At 37.6% G+C, this 14,908-nt stretch overlaps 1 protein-coding gene across 2 annotated transcripts in view; it reads right to left on the bottom strand.

The window, feature by feature from the left end:
• Window positions 1-14,908, bottom strand: part of GRID2 (glutamate ionotropic receptor delta type subunit 2) — a 673,180-nt gene that overhangs the window by 532,334 nt on the left and 125,938 nt on the right. For both annotated transcript variants that reach the window (XR_004496988.1, XM_015625795.2), the window contains exon 2: window positions 4,586-4,741. Coding sequence is in view for 1 of the 2 variants with exons in the window: in XM_015625795.2 (XP_015481281.1) it covers window positions 4,586-4,741 (156 nt within the window). In the remaining variant the exon portion in view is untranslated. The remainder of the gene's footprint in view (window positions 1-4,585; window positions 4,742-14,908) is intronic.

Here is a 14,908-nt window from a genome sequence, read left to right as displayed (position 1 = left end):
TACATATTGCTGCCCTACAAACCTCTGTTGCTCTACAGCTGAATCCCATTTAGTTATGACTCACTGCCTTATTTACTTCACTGATCACAATAAGCTTTCAAAAGCCATTACGAAGGCTTGAGTTGGTGTCTGTAAGCATACTCTGGTGACTACCCTGAATGACAAAAAGGTTGGGTTAGAAAAAAAAAAGAAAAATAAGCCTCACATATGTGATTGCAATAGGAAAAAGTGTCCGACAAAGTTCATTTCAAACAGCATCAGTCAAACCTATTTGTCACATGTTGTAGGTAACCTGTAAAAGAAAACATTGGATTATTACAGAATTATTATTCGAGATAAGTAAAATGTGATATTGTCAAAACAAGACCAAAAAAAAAAGTTACGAGAAAGGACCAAGATTAAGAAAACCCCACCAGCACTAAATGAAAATAAAATGTTTGCCATGAGGTTAAGACATTGCCAATGGATCTCCAAGGACGACACACATCTTTGGCCGAGCTCTGACTACTTTCCAGATGCTGTGGATGCCTCCAGCACTGCAAACTCCTGCAGAGCTTGCTCCATAACCTCAGTGTGCAAGTGGAAATGGCAGCACGAGGGCTGAGGAAACTGTGCTGCTCAAGGACGTGTATCAGCACGAGTTGAAGTATTACCTCTCATCACCCAAGCTACCAAAGCCACCCCTTCCCTCCACTTGCCACAAAAATGCAAAAGCCATCACACTTTTCATATCAGCCATTCAGCTACTGCATGGCCGTACTATTAATGATAAATTAAGGACTGGGGGAAACAGCAGGCTCTGAACCATAAAATTAAAGCTTTAATTATTAGTGTATTGAACTAAGCACCAGCATAATAAAACTAAGAGAAAGATAAGAGCACAGAGTGATTTTCTGACAAACAAGAAAATAAATGTTGTATTTATTTCAATGAAATTTCCCAGTGAGATAAAAAAAAAAGTGCATGGAAAAGAAATAGAGAAGCATGTCTTTTATAAAAAAAAAAATAATTACAGTTTAAGTATATGTAGAACTCAAACCCTTTTGAATGCTTGTCCCAGCCCAATTTAAATACTGCTGTAAATTGGAGTCTCATGGGAATGGAAATAAAGATTATACTAATACATATTATTAGCACCAGTATGGATGGAGATCATAATTCCTTGTTTCATAGTGCTAAAACACTTCCTAGCTGCCATGCAATACCTGACTATCCCTACTTCTTTCAATGTCTATATACAAAGCAAAGTCAAGTTTCTGCTTTTCCCTTGTGATACCTGACATGGGCACAGCATAAAAAGGCCAATATCAATATTTTTCCTCGCTCAATCACACAAATATTTTGAGACACTGCACAGAAGAGTACTATAAATATTGTGAAGCATTTATATTGAAGAAAGAAAAAAAGAGAGAGAGGAAAGAAACTGCCATGTTGGACATTTCCACAGGCATCTCTGTGACAAATCTCAGTGACTCGGCTGCATCTTCCACAAGGGCACGGGATCAACCACACTTGCTTTTGGCCCTTTCTGGGGCCAGCAGAAGGGAAAAGTAATTTTCATAACTTCAAGAATTTTACCTCCTGTTTCTGTGCACTAGAACATGCCCAGAAAGGGTCCCCAAGGGCACTTCCAGTGATATTATGGGGCATGCCATTTACAGGTCTTCTAGGATAAAACCACTCAGCTTTGCTGTAGTATCATCCCCCCAGTCAGAGCTTAAAGAGATGCCCTAAGGTACAAGTGCAAGACATTTAAGGGCACCATAATAACTCAACAACAGATTCAGAGGGAAGAACACAGTACTGCACAGCTGGCAAACCTCTCAAATTATTTAATCTTTACGTCCCAAAATCACTGTGAAGTGTCTGAGTATTTCTGTTTACTTTGTTTGGGAGTTAGTTGCCAATTTCACTAATAAAGTGAAATAAGAGAAATTATGCAGATGGCCCATTACTGCATCATTATGAAAAATAACTCTGTACCTAATGTCTTGTTTCATGAGGACTTTACTCATGACTTCTTGGTTTATTGAAATTCACAGTCCTAGGCAAATCCTTTATCCTTCTCTATTGATTGAAAAGGTCAGTTTAAAGACAAATTCAAACCAATTTTAAGCTATTATTACGGATCTAATGCTTTAAATAAGCATTTTACCAGCCATTAAAAGTTGAGGGTTTTAAAGGCTCTTCTGTAGTTTATACAATAAGAAAAAGTCTAAACCATAAAAAACTCCAGATATTGTGGCCTAAAAAAGCCGTTTCTGAAAAAAAAATTAAAACAAGAAAATACTAAATTAAATGAATAGTATATTTTTTTAACATTTAGGCCCTGCTTGGTAGGACAAGCCATGGACCTCAGACTAGTGGTGTTATGATTCAAAGGAAAGGGTCATGCTTGCATGAAAAAGACAAGTTAGAGAATACTGAATGTCACACATGGAAAAAATATGAGATTTAGTCTTGTTCTAGTATTTCTTTTACAAATAAAGGATCAGAATGGCCTTAATGTTTAAGTGAACCTTTTTTACTGGTGTTCAATACATACACTTTTGCTAAGTTTTTGTCCAAGTTACAAACCATGCCAGTATGCCACTTTTGGCAATATGTGGCAGAAGTTAGAGTGGTTCCCTTCCCTGCTACTAGAATTTATAAGAAATGCAATTAAGAGCAGGGGATGAATGATCTAGAGAAACAGAGAAAAGGAGAAAGGCAAGACACTGGTGCCAAGTAATCAAATTATTACATTGGAGCCTCTGCCTGTGTTCAGTTGAAACATATTAACTGTGGTAAAATATTTTAACAAACAAAATGTCACCAATACATTCATGCAAAAGATTAAAACCTTTGTTCTTCACTTGAATTATTCCAAACAAAAGACAGGGTCCTTGAAAGATCAGGAATCTGATATTTTCTAGGTATGTAGCTGTATTTGACCAGGTATTTACAAGAAACAGTTTTTACTGGAAAATACTGAACTCATCAATATCGTAACAGACCTTTCTTCCCCCCAACAGATGGTAATGAAATTTATGTCAGATCTGCTCCATCCACATTTCAAATGTTGACTATACTTTCAAAAATGACAAATGCAATTTCTGCATAAAATAATAACTAAATATTGAAATACTGGGTCTTTAGCTCCTTTGGAATGTCCTACTTTACTGGGCACTCCTAGCTTCTCCAAGTTAAAATGTAACTTCGTAAAACAGGTTGCAATTACTACGCCACAATGATACAGGAAATTAATTGCTAAGTTTCAAAGTCAATTAATGCTAAGCACAGAGCCCCAGCTAGCATTATCCATCCTGGATTAAAAAAAAAAAAAAAAAAAAAAAAAGCTTAAATACCAACAATGTAGAAAGCATCTTAAAAAAAAGGTTGAGCTCACTTAGTCATTTTCCCCTCTGAATTCTAAAAGTATTGGCTAGTTCCAGTTTCTATACTAGCCTTAGATTGAAAGAGATGGAATTGATTCTAATTGGAATACTTTCAAAATCATGTCTTTTTCTGCTTCACCCCTATCAAGCACAGACTGTAATATTTCTCATTACTCAGATCTACTTGTAAAATTTACCAGAAAATAAATTTGCTAAATTAATAAATTCTCAAAAACTAAGAATGTTATTGACAAAAAACAACAAAATAAGCATTAAAGGCTTTTTCATTAGCATTGCCTTGTCAATAATCCATTGTAGGCAAACCTTTGACTTCACAAATATCAGAGCAACTAATTGCATATTCCCTTAAATCTCAAGTGTCAATACAGAGCCAATAATAATACAGGAAATCATCAAAATTTAGTTTTGTTGTTAAGAAAAATTAACTAATATACCTGCAGTAAATAACTTTGGCATCTCAGGCAGAAGTTAGTGTGCCAGAAGAACAAATAAATAACAAATGCTTAAACCCCAAATTAGAATCCATGTTTGCTAAAGACTTCTCCCTGTCTTTCCAGGGAGCAGCTCAGATTTACTAATTCAGCTCAGAGGATTTCTAAATATTATTTTCCATTATCATCCTTCTGCTATCAAAGGAGCCCAAAGCAATGTCATCATCCCTTGTCCAGTAATTGTGGAATGACACAAAGGACAGGCTAAGAACAAAATCACGTTGGACACGGGCAACTTTGAGTCATCAGGTTCTCTCTAATCCCTCCTTTAAAATACGCCACTTTTCCAGGAGTGTGGGCAGAAAAGGTTATCCACACAACAACCTATGTTTCCCAACAAATTGCCATTAGTTGCACAAAATTAAACCAAAAAAGTAGTAGGAAGTAGTCATCATTTTGACAAGTAGCTTCAAAACAACCTGGAAAAGAGGAAAGATGTAGGCAAAGCGTTGTCTGACTTACCACATTTCAATTTCTACAAATAGAAAATTGATAAAAGCTGACTTTGTAGTCGTAAGTCACTAGAATCAACACAAACCAAAGCAGTTAAACCCAAAATTAAATTATTTTTGCGATAATTCATATTAAAAGAAGCCAACAAAAATGACGAATTCCCATAAAGCTAGGAAACTACCAGTGTAATATTTTTCATGTCAGTACGGAAACAACAGCAGGAAATCTCTTTAGTTGTCCTACCTTCTTGAACCGCCTGGAAAGGATTGTTGCCATCCACAAATGTCACTGAACATGTGATTTTCTCTGTTTGTAAGATTTCATCGTTCTGGTTGAGATCAGCAACTGCCATTCGAAAAACTTCCTCATCTTTTTTGGCAGATTCATCAAAAATTGCCCCTGTGGAGGTAAAAAAGAAAAAGAATGAAAAATCACATTGCACCTTTCACCTGCAGTACCCCAAAGCACTAATCATAAACACTTTGGACATTTCTTGCTAGAACATCATCCCTTCCTCACTCCTTAAGAGCAGTTTTTTCTATACAGAGCCTCAAAGTTACTTCCCAATATACAGAATTCTTACATTTTTACTCAATCTAAGGCAAAAATGGAAGGGAAGCATTGATTCCAGCTAGAAATATTGGGAGAAACCAGTTAGGTACAAAGCAAATGATCTGCATAAGTACATGGCCGTGAAATGAGAATTGAGTTTCTTCCAAAGGTGGTATTTAATATACTGAATACTACAGTGGGCTAGGATCTACATCATGTCTACTGACAATTAAAAAATATAAAGCTCAAACAATGTGAGAATAAGCCTAAAAAGGTAGCAGCACTGGGAAAATGAGGTAGAATTGACACCCACGATCAATAGACAGGTCAGCAGCCAATATAAATTATTTCAGGTGCAATACCCCTAGGATTTGCAAAACAACAGCTCCAGCTAATTGTCTGACTCTTGAAGTCAGTAAGTTAAATTTAAATTTAAATGGTTACTTAAAATAAGTTCTGCCTTTATAAATCTCACAGAAAGTGAATGTTCTGCCTATTTATTCAAAATATTTAAGCAGAACATTGTAAACAGGGAACCAATAAACTCAAGAGGAGCTGGCAGAGTGAGAGTGCCCAACTCTCACTTAGCCAGTCCTTCAGGTGTATTGAAAAGGAATTCCAAGGCTAATCCAAGGCTTTTAAGCTTTTTTTTCTTTAAACTAAAGCATCACTTTTAACATCACTGATTTCCTATCATTTTACACTTGCTTTTTCTATGAGCTATTTATCCAGAGATGGCTTGAACTATGGTGTTATAGTCCTATGACAAGTGCAAGATTGTTTGAAACCTTAAAATCAAGGCTATTAGAGATTTTCAAGCACTTTTAAAGCTTTCAGTTCCAGGCGGGAGATTAGAGACACAGAAGGGCTGCTTCAAAACCAGACTTTTGGAAACTGTGTTTATTTATTCATTCTTGAGTGTCTGCTGTCAGTACAGAACCCAGCTAAGGCAGTGAATGTGTCAAAGCAAACAAAGACAGCAGAAAATACTATCACAGATGACTGCAGGTAAACACCCACAATCAGTGCTGGAAAGAACTGAAAATGATTCATTTAGAGAAAATGGCACTTTAAGATAAATAAATTTCATACACAGTTTTTGCTGTGTGTTTCCCACTGACCTCTGACACTCATCTCCCTGCCAGCACCACTCATCCTTCATGAGCATCATCTCTTCCTACAATCTGACCGCGTTGACTCCAGCATTTTCACTCCTGAAGCTCCTACCATCTGGAACAGCTGTTCTTTACCTCTCCACCTCATTCACCTGTCATCTCTGTGCAAATCTCAGTTGAAAACATTCATTTTTCCCCCTGCCCCCGCTCCTTTTTCCTTTGTTTTATTTAGCTCCATAAAGCAAAGCTGCACATGGCTGAGAACATGCTTGGTATGCAAGATATCACAAACCCTGTCTTCTCCACAAAGCAGCTATTTGAGGATACATGTAGCATTTAAGGGGACAAGAAACTGTCCAAGACATATCTTAAAACATGCTTCTTACCCCGTGGAACTCAACACAAACCCACACAGGCCTCACTTGGGGGTGACACCTATACTGATAATAATGACATAGCCCTGCAAACATTTGACAGAACGATTCTACACAGCTACTTAGTAACAAGGGTAAAATTAAGGGGGGAAAAAAGAATTGGAAAATAATTATAGTAATTAGTAAAATTCTATCCCTGTAGAGTAATTCTGCCACAAATGCTATACTGTAAAGAAGTGAACATACACAGATTTCATGCACACACAGGGCAGCTGTCGACTGTGTTGCAGAACAGCATGGCAAAACAAAGATCTTCCAGCCAACACTGCAGAGTACAGCTTCTTATTCAACAGATGGGAAATACCACCTTAAGCCTGGCTTGGTCCCCCATAATAATCCAGGTAATTTTTTGATTAGAGGATACAGCAAAGTCCCAGCTAACCAGGTTTCTTTTATATGTGTCATCATAAAAATCCCTTTCAGCATCTTTGCCCTTCCACTGGGCAACAGAACTGCTGCCAAGATAATCCTGGCCTGGTGAATCCATCCAGATTCCCAACAGATGAGTTTTCTTGACAGGCTTGTCTTTCTTTCACACACAGATATTCCTGATAAACTCCTATGCTTTTTCTCCACTTTCTCTGCCTGAAACAAGCCCTACCTCCGACAGCACGTGAATATATAAAGGACTGGGTTAGATCAAACTCCATGCTGTTTTCACAAGTGCTGCTGTTCCTCACTCGAGTACAATTCCTCCACTTTTGCTCTGACCACTGCTTATGTTTTTATGGCTCCATATTTCAGACAAATTTCAAAACTGCTCCAACAACCAATATTGTATTGGACATTTTAATGAAACGTCCAATGTCATCACACACATTCTAGTGTAGGAATATCTCCATAAAGTAAAACACATAGATACATAAAACACATAGTATCTCCATAAGTAAAACACACGGATCTATAGGTGAATTGCAAAAAAGTTCTAAACGTAGTTCATGTCTGAGCATCCAAGCAGGAATTAAATTGTTTCCTTTAGAAATTCAGGCCTTATTCATTAGAGTATCTAAGTACTCTACACAAAAAGCCTTTTAAGATATAATAAAGATTACTCTGTTCCTTTCAGGAGATGGCAGTGCACAGCAGCACATACATTACCCTTTCAAACAGTGATAAGAAAAATTTTATTATGCAATTGATTTTCAAAATTTAATTTCAGTTGTTATATAAAATTGAAAACCTAAAAACAAAAGAAAGCCAAGCCACAAAATCCCTGAATAATTTTTAAATTGTTGCTATTCCCATGTATAGATATAATTTTATTTCCTTGTTTCAGCTGTTTTTCATATGTCTATATATCTCTCTATATGACAGTGGGATGGAAGGTATTTTTGCTTACTCCCTAAAAGAAAAGCCACGTCAATGAAAAGACAGAAGTCTTTGGACAGTGCTAACATTGCTGGAATATTTTCTATTTTTTGTCATTTCAGGAATTATCCTCTAGTTTACAGGATGGATCTTTCTAATGTGAAAGAGGTATATAAAGATTTTTTTTTACCTGTAGCTCAGTATGCAGCCTTTAATTAATGTTAACTTAAACCTTATATATGAGGTATGATATTTTGTTGCCAAGGCCTGAAGTCTGAAGATTTTATGTGTATTCTTCAAAATCTTGTCATTCAGCCAAGTCAAACAACACAAATGAACAAATAAAGGGTATCAGATTTTCAAATTGCTTCCCTAGTGAGACCTATATGCTCTCTCATTTCTTCATGTAGAGCTGGAAATGAGAGAACTGGGATGACCACAAACTTACTTGGAGTACATGTCTAGAATGAATCCTTGTGGCCATAAGAAAAATTGTTACAGAAAGTCATAACAGCTGAGGAGAAGAAGAAAATTATTTCTATAGATACTGTAAGGCACTTACTTTCTAGAAAAATGATGCAACAACACTATTTACAAAGGGAGAAAATCTTCAAAATTATACAAAAGTAATGCTGTTCATTTCTCTTCCAGTCCCACTGCTCATCTCAGCTGGAAGTGGCCTCACACCAAACCTGTTATTTCTAACTACGCTCAAGGAGCATTCCCATGATTGCATCAGGAGCCGACAAGCTGACACAGCAACTACTCTGCACAGTTTCCCCCTCCTGTTTTATTAGCATGTCATTACTTCTAGCTTTATTTCAGAATTGGGATGAGGACAGCACAAACATAATTCTCTCCTGGCTTTTTAAAAACCCTCAGCACATCAATAATGTCATGTGGTTTAGCAGAGAATTCTTTGCATTTAACTATCTCATTTGCACTCTGCCATGCCACCAAAAATCTGTCATTTTAAGTTAACAGAGACCAAATCAGAGAAATGCTCAATAAGTTCAGACACCAATAACATCATTAGATCAACTTCTCAAAGATCCCTTGTCCTACTGACCACACCAAAAAAATATAAGTCAAATTAGATATTATCAGCTATTTCTAGAGTGATTTGAGCAGTCTTGTGGAACCAGTCCAGAAAACAAAAATGTGAGGGAAATGCATCACGATTGCAAGGATGAAGACAGAAGAGATTTAAACCACTGTTCAACTTTCTATCAACAAAGGACAAAGCCCACTGCTTCAAGTGTTCTTAAGTGCTATAATTTTATTACATATGAAATTATGACATTTCTGGACCTCAGTGCCCCATATTAGTCCCAGAAAATTAAGTACCCTATTTCAAAGAGCACATGGATTAAATGCCATTGTGAATTGAGGTCACAGTTCAATTTCAGCACGTGTTTGATTTTCACCTTCTAACATTGCACACACCCCTCTCACCAATAAAAGCCATAAACGCTTTGCTCAGTAATTGACTAGTTCGTTCCAGGAATGTTTGGAGAGAAAAGAAAATGGGAAAGACTACACAAACTTTTTGAGTGACTACCTCATGTTCTCAGCAGCTCCCGATTCTATGACTATTCTTCGCACCAACTTTTTACAGTGTCTGAATCCAATTCCACTGTGTTTTCTCAACTGCTGCTATTGAATTATTATTCTGAATGAGAAACTCAACAGTACTGCTGAGAGAAGGATGGCTGTGCTGTTAATACTCAGAACTGGAAGCTGAGAGTTTTGACTTTTCACGGCAGACCTCATCTGAAATGTCCTTCAGATCTATGAGCTCATTGCTGCAGGTCCAGCTCCTCAGTATCAAAAAAGGTTAGGAAACATTAATTTCTAAAGGCCTAAGACTGGTATATCTGAGATCCTCAGATACATTTTAGAACCAAATCTCATATTTCTAGTCCACGTGAATCGTCTGGTTGGGAATATTTGTATCAAATCCATTCATTTTTAACTGTAGTGGCAAATGCCTGGGTATATTGCATGCTGTCATTTCTGATTCACTGAATACATGCACGCAGCCTTAGTAGGCCAGTTATAATGGTATTATTGTCAACAACAACAAGAGGGACTGCAGGAGTTTTAGAGAGGGGCTGAAGTAATGTAGGAATTTAGGAAGTCATATACAGACTCCTTGCTTCGTGCATGCAGCTCCCATTATCATGGAATTCAACATGCACTCATGGAATTAGACCCTAAATTTCATTGTGACACATTCAGAGCTTCTCTTAAGCTTCCCTATTGACCAAAAGGCGGCTGAGTACATGCAATCACATCTTGACTTCGTCAATGAAGGGAAAACAACATGCTTTGCCTTTGTCTTTTAAGTTAACTAAGTTTTAGAAACAGCGTGGCATGCTTAATTTTGTCATTGCAGCATAAAGGGAGCTGAACTCCTCCACCTCCCATACCAGGAGGGAGCTCCCAGCAGAGGCGTCCTGAGCCACCTCGCACATCAGGCTGCGGATGCTGAGCGCAGCACAGGGCTTGGTCGCTGAGCCCTGCAGTCCCTGGGGACCACGGCTGCCTCACCCGGGGCCATGCAGGGCTTGAGCTCAGGGCACTGCCAATCCTGGGCATCTGGAATCATCAGCCTCGTGTTTGCTCCCCAGAGCCTCCCTACCCTGCACCACAGGGATCCTAGCACCAGAGTGCATCTAGGTCAAGCTGAAATTTTTGAAAACACTACTTGTTTGTTCATTTTAATTTTTCAAGGCTTTCACAGCTCCCATGATGATGTTAAAAGAGACAGCAGGGTAGGCTGAGGAGCACCTGCACCATCTCCTTCTGCAGAAAAAGTAATGTCTCCATGGCCACCAAACTGTAAAGGTATGATTTGTCTTTCTGCTTTACATATATATCTCTTATTTGAACAAGCCCAAAAAAGACATTGAGCAAAATGTTAGCACATACCTTCGACTACTTATCATTGGACATATAAAAGAAAATTAAAACAATCAGCTTAAGAGAATATATTTGCCAACCCTAAATCTACATGTATGTATGGAAGTTCTACTTGTTACTTTTGGCAGTACAGATAAGAGGAGAAAAACTTCCCTACATTTTCTTGATTGCCACTGACACAAGACTGATCAACTTAGAGAAGCAGCAGGCCTACTGTCATTTTTCCAATGGAGTTTTGTAAAGATCTGCTTCGGGTAGAGAAGAGTGACTATTTTCCCAGGCCATGAGCAGAGCAATGCGTTTCCCTGAGATCACTGGCACTGGGTGACCATTCACTACATATGCCTGCATACAAATCACTTCTACCTCCAGAATGCATTGATTCAACAACAACAGTATCCAATTTTATTGTAATGGGGAAAAAAATAAAAGACAGCAGCTAAATTATTAAATATTATGATTAGGTGTGGACCTTTATATGTGGGATAAAAAAAAACCCTAAACAAAACTCCCCACATTATTTTCTAGGGAAGCCACCCTCCCTCTAAATCTTGCCATCTAGTTCTGCAGTCTGGTGTAAGTATATAAACAATATATTACTGGTTAATTAATTAAGAGAAACTACCCTTTTAGTTGGACACAACAGTTAAATTAAGGATTAAAGAGCTGACTGGAGATTGAAAGTTTTCCCTGCTCACACCAAAGTTCAGCAAACACTTTTCAAATGTACAAACCTAAATTTAGGTTTATGAATAGTCTCTCTCAAGTTCCGTCTAGACACAAGATTCTGCTGAGCTTCATACAGTGCTTCCAAATTTGTGTGGCACCATTTACCCAAACCACTGCAAAAGATACCTCTGCTCCTTCTGGAAGCTATACCATAAAAACACACAGTCCATTTCTGTTCCTTTTATAAGTGTTTAAGTCCTTCTCAGATCAGCGATATGACTGGAATACCACAGAAGTGATAAAGCAACTCATTCTCTTTATTGTTTTCATTTTCTAACTTGAAATATTTGAAACAGAGGCGAAGGAGGAATTTTACAGGTGTCTCAATCTGGCAAACTGCTAGAGGCAAAGTCTGTTTGAAATACAAAGAAAGTCAGAAGAATGCAGTTATCATCTAAATACAGAAAAGTCTCTCCATTCTTCTGTCAAAACATGGTTGTTTTATACTGTCCCAATCTCAAGTAAAACAACCAATACAATTCTGCTTGGCTTTGAAAACTGTTATTTGTTTTAAGTTATTTGACTTCAGGAAGTTATCCACTGTATTGCACCTTCTCCTTTTTGTTGTACCTGGAACATAGCAACCAAGCTTTGGAAGAATGGTGGTTTGGCAGGTTGAAAATTAAATTAAGAAATGAAGACTCTACTTTTTAAGCGTTTCTGAACAGATTTACATGCAGCAAGAGCCAATGTTTCAGGTGTTTTATGTCAAACCTACAAATTAAGGTGATAGTGAATTTCTAGGCAAGGTGGGACACAAGCCTGAAGGTACAGAATTAACTGTCTTTGTCCTGCCTTAATCTAATTTTAGTATGATTGGAGGCAGTTTGGGGTCAGTTTATCTGCACACAATGTGCTAGAGTTCTGTGGAGCTCAGGAAATTTTGAAAATTACTGCTGACAGTTTACAATACCAGAATATACACTGAATATCTTTGCTGTTTAACTCTACAACAAACATTGTGGATACACATCACCATCATTGGGAATTATGTTCACATTTGGAAAGAATAGAATTAACAATCTCATCCTCCTTATTTACACTGTCTGTCAGGCACATATGCACAAGCACAAACTCCTTCCAATCACCACTGAATTATTTTAAGCACATCCTGACAAGATATTTCTAACTGACCTTAAGTCCTAAACTAACATTTTACACTTATATTTAATTCAGCAAATGGTACAATTTGTCAAAATCATCTGCTGAATCTTGTTAATGTCATTTAAAAATCAGCTGTCATTTGCCAGTTCCTTTTTCTGATGTGTTCTTGTTGGCCACCAAGTATAAGAAAGAGAAATGCAGACAGAGGGAGAGGAAGGAAAACCATTGTGGTCCTACCAAGAAATGCACTTCATAGGACATCATGAATTAGAAGGGACCCACAAGGATCAAAGTTCAGCTCCTGGCCTGGCAACAGACCAGCCCTAAAAATCACACCATGAGACATCTATTTTGATGCCTTTTTCTTGTGCAACATACAACCAATGGCATCTTGAAAGGCAGTTCTAGAATATCTCCAGGGAAATAATAAAGTCCCTTCTCAACTGCTTGATGTTCTCATTAACTTAAGGGTCCTCAAGTAGAAAAGGAGTGTAAAAACTACTATATCAAAGAAATAACAATTAACACACACCTTGTTTTTCTTTTTAAGAGCTAACTGATTGCACAATTGAGGAGCCACAAAGAATTTGTCCCTGCAGATTGAAAAGTGCTGCACAAGCACTTGGAGCATTGGGGACCGCTAACTACTTTTGTAAATGCAGCAGGCCACAATGTTGTCATCATATAGACAATACATTTTATACACAAAGTACCTTTCACAGCATAAGAATTAAGACATCTTCTGTGCACTGTTCCACTCCAGAGTTGATGTGGTGATTAACTACAGTGATAACATCTTCACATTCATTATGCAACAAATGAGCTGATAATAATGAGAAGCTTTTCATGTTTCCTATCATATCCATAACTATCAAGTTAGGGTCTAGCTGTGAAAAGCATCTGGTTTCGTAGATAGACTTTCCATATTATTAATACCCCATATAGAAAGCTAATGTGATGATCATAAATTTACTGAATAGTATACACATTATTAAAAAAAGAACATTAGAAAACAACCTTATAACATTCTCAGAAGTTTTTAAACATTGTTTAAATGCTGGTTCAGACCCAGCACAAACACTGATTCGATGCACTATTTCATCACTTTTATTAGCCCCTACCTGTTAATGAAACAGCACCTCACAAAGCATCAACAAGGATGACTGCATCCTAAAAAAAAAAAAGCTCCTAAACAGTTCTTAAGCATTTGTCACTGCCTACTGTCTTCCACTCTCATACTTGTTGCTCTGCTTATGTGTGCAATTCTGCTTTGTGACTTTTGAAAGACAAATGAATGCTTTAATTAATCAAATGATGCAGACTGCTAGGTCGGGATGGAGAGAAGACTGCTGCCAAACCATTTCTTTATGACATGAGGCAGCTGCAGCACCTCACTTCTGTAGCAGCTGAACTTGGTGGAGAATGAGATTCCCAATATGCTGGAGATGTTGTTAAAACACAAACATATGCCTGTGTACACGCACACAGACATGAATGTGCAAAGACTGGAGCGTGAGGTTTTTCTGGAGGGCATTTTCCTGTTCTTCCCTTCCTATTTCACTTTGAAATTTCACAAGCTTTTTGCTGCAAATATGTTAATCCTTTCATGGAGTATAGAAGCCTGGCTTACAACACTGAAATACAGGTGTTGACAATAAAGATTGCCATTGGGAGGGTATTACAGGAATAAGAGACTATTTCTTGAGTACCACCACAATTTATATATTCAGCCTCCTATTCCCTCTAAAAAAATAAGACAGAGGTGCCGAGTCATCATGCCACAGACTCACAGAATAATTTGGGTTGGAAGAGACCTTTAAAGACCATGGACAAGCACACTTTTCACCCAATCATATTGTTAAAACCCCTCTCCAACCCAACCTTGCATATACCCAATGATGGAGCGTGTACAACTTGTCTGGGTATCACAGAGAAGTACAGACAGATAACCATTAAATATATTGCTTTTAAAAATCTGATACAATATGCAGTGATCTGAATGCCATGGTTAAGAATTAAATAACACAGGGAAGAAAGCAGTAATGAGAAACCATTTTATGAGCCCTATTGAATATGCAAAGGCAGACTCTGAAAATAATCCTTTCCTTAAACAGCTTTTCTGTTCTGCTAGACAAGAGACATTCAGCAAATTTACACACAAACATGGTATTAGAATGGAAATGGGAGCAACCAAATTAGTCCACTTTCTTGCAAGACAGGACAGGACTGTCGTGTAGAGGGCAATTTACATTCCAGTTGAAATTAACATACCTAACTTCTTTCACTCGAGTCACAAACAGTAACAAATCTGGAAACAATCTGTTTCCAATTTCAACACAAAAACCACATCCAAAATTGCCCCAAGAAATAATCATTTTCCAAGGAAGGATACAAATACC

This window comes from Parus major, chromosome 4 (assembly GCF_001522545.3).
Source record: "Parus major isolate Abel chromosome 4, Parus_major1.1, whole genome shotgun sequence".
NCBI classification, from domain to species: Eukaryota; Metazoa; Chordata; class Aves; order Passeriformes; family Paridae; genus Parus; species Parus major.
Note: the sequence above shows the minus strand (reverse complement) of the source record. Positions and strands in the feature narration are given on the sequence as shown.